Source organism: Chinchilla lanigera, unplaced genomic scaffold, assembly GCF_000276665.1.
Source record: "Chinchilla lanigera isolate Chin_1 unplaced genomic scaffold, ChiLan1.0 scaffold00035, whole genome shotgun sequence".
Lineage (NCBI taxonomy): Eukaryota > Metazoa > Chordata > Mammalia > Rodentia > Chinchillidae > Chinchilla > Chinchilla lanigera.
In genome coordinates, this window is record NW_004955436.1 from 20,632,795 (window position 1) to 20,639,102 (window position 6,308).

The 6,308-nt window shown below is 38.0% G+C and overlaps 1 protein-coding gene across 1 annotated transcript in view; it reads right to left on the reverse strand.

Moving 5' to 3' along the window:
- Positions 1 to 1,333: 1,333 nt before the first annotated feature.
- Abracl (ABRA C-terminal like) overlaps positions 1,334 to 6,308 on the reverse strand; it is an 11,482-nt gene continuing 6,507 nt past the window's right edge. The window contains exon 3 of the mRNA XM_005389264.2: positions 1,334 to 1,916. Within this exon, the coding sequence (XP_005389321.1) occupies positions 1,732 to 1,916 (185 nt within the window). The 3' untranslated portion in view covers positions 1,334 to 1,731. The remainder of the gene's footprint in view (positions 1,917 to 6,308) is intronic.

The following is a 6,308-nucleotide window of genomic DNA, read 5'->3' on the forward strand; positions in this document are numbered from 1 at the left end:
AAGCTATAATTAAAAGTGGTTGTATGATGAATATACAAAATAGTGCTGTGGTAGAACTTGAAAATTAAAGGCACTGCATTATTAATGGTAGATATCAATTATTTCTTGTAGGTTTCTTAGTTATTTATCATTCACCATTATTAAGACGCACACTTAGTATTGTTTCTTTTATCCCAAGGGCTCTAACATATTCCTCCTTCCTTCCTTGCCTCCACCTCCTCTCTCTGCTTTTGTACGCAGTAAGGATTCTACCTCTAACACCCTTCCCTATTATTCTCCTGCTTTAAGGCTCCAATGAACTTCACTTCTTCCATGAAAATGCCTACATCTACCCAGGAACAAATCATCATTTTTGCACCTGTATCCCTTTTATCATTTGCCTAAAACTTCTTCTATAATAGCCAGTGTCCTAGTTAGCCTGTCTGCTAACAACTCATCATTCTCTGCCGTCAAGGTCACAAACGGTGGTGGCTTCTGACCATTTCATTTTTTTATTTCCTGCCATACATTTCTGTGGATTTATCTCAAAAGAGTGTTTTCACAGTGAACCGAGGTTGTGTCCGTGTACCCAGCATCCTTTTCTTTTTGAGGACTAGAAACACATTTTACCTCTTATTTTGCTTTGCTATCCTGTTTCCTAATGCCCAGCACAGCGACTTGAACTAAACAGATGTTATACAACATTTTGTCACATAAATGAAAGAATGTTTCTGTATGATTGTTCACAATTTCTAATTCCTACCTGGTTATAGCCAATGGTACTCATTACTAAGATGATTAACTGGGATGTTGTTTATGGCCCACAATTATTATTTTTACTATGAATCTGGCTCAAGAAAAAAAAAAAATCTGTGATTTTTTGAATTGTAAGGCCATAATCCAAATAAGACAGAACTATCCATATATGAAATTATTGAAAAGGAATTGATTGCCTTGAATCTAAAAAACAAAATTCTACATGAAAGCCAGATGCAGGTGGTATACTCTTGCAGTCCCAGCACTCTGGGAAGCTGAGGCAAGAAGAATATAAATTCAAGCCCAGCCTAAGCCACTTAGGAAGACCCTACAAAATCAAAAATTAAATGGGTTGGGAATATAGCTCAGTGCAAAGGCCCTATGTTCAATTCACACACACACACACACACACACACACACACACACTAGCAGGCATGCATGCATCCCAAACAATCCCCCCTAAAAACATCACTGTATAATGGATGCCAGTGGTAGTTTTGAGAATAGTTTTCAAATTAAGATAAGTCACCTAACCTTGACACAAAAACTCAATTTGGAGAGCCTCACAGTTACCTAAATGATAAAATAACACAACAAGTTGATCTTAAGACAGTTACATGCTTTTATTACATAAAATTTGAACATTTTTTGTGGGAGTTGGTCATCATTTGCTTTTCACTTTTACAGAATGTCAAATATCTATAGAAATTTCTATGAATGATTTATGAAACAAATATCCCCCTAACTGCTCAAAAAAAGGCTTCACTGCCTACATTTCCCAACCAGATTCCTGAGAAAAATAATAGGTTTTGCTTATTTTACAGTGTAATACATACAATTCTTTTTGAAATATAAAAAAGGAAGACTTCTAAAACATAAGTCCCCTTCTACTTACAAAGTTTTATAAAAATACATTAAATCATGTTTATTCTTTGACTTAACATTCCAGTTTATCAGAAAACCAAAACAGTAATACATAAACATGTGCAAACCACATTAATCTTGCAGCAATATAATATCAACGTCGTCATGAACACCTTGTAAAAGTAGCTCTCCTGGGTATGTTACAATCTTTCTTCGTTTTGCAGCTTTGAGTGTCCCTACTAATGCTTCAAAGAGGTTGGCACATTTGTCATCTTGAAAAAGGACCCCAAACTTCACGCTTAATTTTCCATCAGCATCTAATTTAAGAAAATACAATGTTAGCAAGCACAAAGTCTGTTTCCTTGCTCCATGGGTGGTAAACTTACAAAGTCTTTAATAAATAGCTAACTATAGGTTAATCAATATCAAAATTCAACACTTTGCCAAAAATTCAAGGTAGCTGCTTCCTGTATCCAAGTGATGAAATAAACACAATGTGTTTTAGGCCTCCTAGCCTTAGCATTATCTAGACAGAAGCTGAATGGAAACAAAGAAACACTTAGAAAAGGTGGACATGCTATGGTGCTATATAGTAGATGAATTTCTCTCAATTTTGATGTTTTTGTTTGTTAGCTCTTGTTTCTGTTTCCTGAGACAGGGTCACACTGTGTAGTCCAAGCTCACCTTAAACTTGCTATGCAGCCCTAATTGAACTTGAACTTATAATCTGCCTACTTCATACTCCAAGCGTCAGGATTACAAGCATACACTACCACACGTGACTCAATATTTTTTTAAAAATTGTATTAAATCAACAAAGAAAACAAATCAAAAAGAAACCCGGGATCAAGGGCAGCATTTCTCTTAAGTGTGCTCTGCAGCTCCTGGGTGGGAGAGGAGGACTTAAAAATGCATATTTCTCAAGTCCACTGAATCTAAATTCTGGGTAGGCCTAGGAATCTGCAATCAACAAGAACACTAGGTTATTGTATTTGGAGGCCAGTTTTTAACACAGACATTAAAAATTAAGATGAAAAAAAATTGACAAAGAGCAGTAAAAATGGGAATGTCACTAGTTGTTGACATAAGCTGAACTGCTGAGTACCCTCAAGCGTATTCTTCAAGTTCTCTGCACTTCAGTTATTCATGCACCAAACTCAGGGGAAAATACCTCAGATAGGGTTGTTGCATGGATAAACAGATACTGTATGCAAAGGTAAAGCTATTTATAGACTGTCCCACATATAGTAAATTCTCAGTTTAGATTAAATTTTAAAAAGCACCAAAGGCAGAAACCTGGGTCCAATCTTGGAGCTGTCCTGCTCTCTCATCTCTCAATCTACAAACGTGCAGGTGATCTCACCTTCCTGGGTCTTCTGCAGAGCTACACTCTCCTCTCCAATGTGAGCTCATTCCCAGCTTGAGGCCCTAATTGCTTCCTACCTGGATAAAAGCAAGCTGGTCACTAACTCCTTCTCAGCCTCCCTTTCCTCATTTTTGCCCTCTAATACATCACGCACGCTGTTGTGGGATAAAAAGCATAGGAGAAATTGTATAATATGCACATCTGGCTGAGACTCTTCTACTGTCAGTGGCTCCCTATCACCTACAAAATACAGTGAAGCTCATGACCTCCCAGCTAAGATTCCAGTCATGCATCCACCCACTCACTGCTGCCTGGTGTTCCGCTACAGCTCCATACACCATATTATCTAGTCACAGCGCTCACCTACGGTGCCCCAAGAGATCCTGCTTTCATCATTTCACCATGTTGAGCTATCTGCCAAGCATCCCAGATCCCTTTGCCTAGTGAAATCCTTTTTATTCAAAAATGGACTCAAATGCCATCTTCTCAGGGACCTCCTCCATGATTTCATCAGTTAGTATCTCTTCTTATAAAAATTGAGTGTATGTCTATCAAAGCACCTACCATCAACTATAGTAACAATAGATAACATTTACTAAGGACTTGCTATGTTCTTAGAACTGTTCGATGCATTTTGCCATCATTAAAATTCACTTACTCCTAATTTTACAGAGAAGACTCCATTGATTCTAAGAAGCACCATTATTTTATATTCTAATTAAAGTGCCCATTGAACAGTAGCATACCATGTATTAAAATGCATCCTTGTGCTGGGCATGGTGGGCACGCCTGTAATCCCAGCACTCGGGATGCTGAAGCAGGAGGATCGTTGTGAGTTTGAGGACAGCCTGGACTACAAAGTGAGCTCAAGGCCAGCCTGAACTGCATAGATCGAGACCCTGCCTCAAAAAGACAAAAAGAAAAAAAAAAAAGATGCATCCTTGTTTTACAGATTTTAAGATATGAAAAATATATCTTCTTAAATTGACAGAGTTGTATATATTTAAAATATGTGGCACGATGTTTTGGAATATGTATACAATTGTTAAACTGAGCTAATTAACATATATATTACCTACCATATTGGGGGTGAGAACCCTAAAAATCACTCTCAGCAATTTTCAGTTGAACTGCTGGGATAGAGTATTATTGTTATACAAATAAGGAAATCAATAAATAAAAGTGTGGTAATGTGCCCGAAGACACAGAGCAAGTCTGTAGAGAAGCTGTGATTCATTCCCGAAGAGTGTGACTACAGAGCCCAGGTTCTTAACCACTTCCTAATGCTTCCAGCTTTTCTGTCTTTCGGCTACCTAAAGAACTCAAGGGCTGAGATGCAATTTTGTTTACTTCTCTATCTCCTGCATCACAGCACAAGAAATACTTGTAGGACGAAAGCATTTAAATCTCCAAATAATCATTCTCCATTTAATCTTTTCTCACTGGATGAAAAATGAGACTTAAAAGAGATTGACTTTAAAAGAAACAGATAAGACTTCATCAGTTTCCAGCTTGAGCCCATGCATGATATGTAGATTAGTTGAAATTGCTCCAGACAGAACTTAAATAATTAACCATAACATGTCAAAAGATGACACATCTCCATATATGATTTCCAGCTCAATAAGTCATCTTTCATCAAGAACAAGATAGTCAAGGTGTCTTGGTAAAGATGCAAAATTGCACATACAAATGGTGCTATGTATCTCAAGTCTTCTAATTTGTAAAGCTTCTCATTTGAAGCAGATTTCAATCTGCTGCAGTAGAATACAGACGCACTCCCAGGGCAACAGTAAGATTCATCAAACTCAAATTACAAAATCAACATTAAAAAAAACAGCTTTTCTGTACACCAATAATCAACCAGCAGGGAGAGAAATCAGGAAAACAATTCCACTCACGATACTTTCAAATAAATACATAAATGAAACACTAAGAAACTACTTAACCAAGGAGGTGAAAGACCTCTGCAAAACAAAACAAAACAAAAAAACAACCTTGCTGAACAATGAAGAAACTAAACAAGGCAACAGAAGAAGATGGAAAGATCTCCCATGTTCATAGACTGCCAGAATTAGTATTTTTAAATTGGCCATAATACCTATAGTGATCTACAGATTCAATACAATCCACATCAAAATTCAAATGACAGTCTTCACAGAACTAGGAAAAACTATCCTAAATTCACACAGAAACACAAAAGACCCTGAGTAGCTACAGTAATCCTAAGCAAAACAGCAAGGCTGGAGGCATCACAATACTTGATCTCAAATTACACTGCAAAGCCATAGTAACAGAAACAGCATGACACATGTCAGACACACAGTCAATGGAACAGAACAGAGGACACAGAAACAAACCCACACAAGTACAGCCACCTGATTCTGGACAAAGGAGCCAAACATATATATTGGAGAGAAGACAGCCTCTAAAACAAATGGCCCTGGGCAAACTGGATATTCAGATGCATGAGAATGAAAATAATCTCTGCGTGTCACCATGTACAAAAATCCACCGAAAATGGATCAAAGACCTAGGTCTAAGACTTCTGATATTTGCCTGAATTTTTATCTATTTTCACCAACTATGTATCAAGAACCTTGAGGAAAAGGAACATACCTATGTCACTTGTGCTTACATAGGACTTAGCATATGTAGATATTAAACAAATACTGATCATATGATTAAACTCACTTGATTGCTACATCCACACCACTTCTATATGCCTCCTTTATCTTCTATTTGTACATTTCATTAATGTATTTAGAGTTGATGTAGAAATAATGTCACTAGAGAAAACCAAAAAAGGGGTGAGGGCTGGGAGTGTAGCTCAATAGTAAAGTACTTGCTTAGTGTGTTTGAGGCTTTGGGTATGATCTCCAGCACTATCAAAAGGAAGAAAAGAAGGGAAGATGGAGAGGGGAGGAGGAGGGGAGAGGAGGGGGAAGGCGAGAGGGAGAGAAAGAGGGACAGGGACAGGCAGATGGAGACTCTCCAAAGATCTCCTTGTCCTAATGTCCTAATCTCTAGGACCTGTGAATATGTTGCCTTCCATGGCAAAAGGAACTTTTCAGATGAGATTAATTTAAGGACCATGAAGTGGAGAGATTGTCCTGGATTATCTGGATCAGCACAATGTAATCATCACAGGGTCCCTAAAAATGGAGCAGAGGAGAGAAGAGGAGGTGAAAGTCATTTAATGTGAGGACTCCACCAGTTGCTCCTGGCTTTGAAGATAAAGGGGGCCAGCTGGGGATTTAGCTCAGCGGCAAAAGCGCCTGCCTGGCAAGCGCAAGGTCATGAGTTCGGTTCCCGGTACCGGAGAAAAACCAAAAAAATAAAA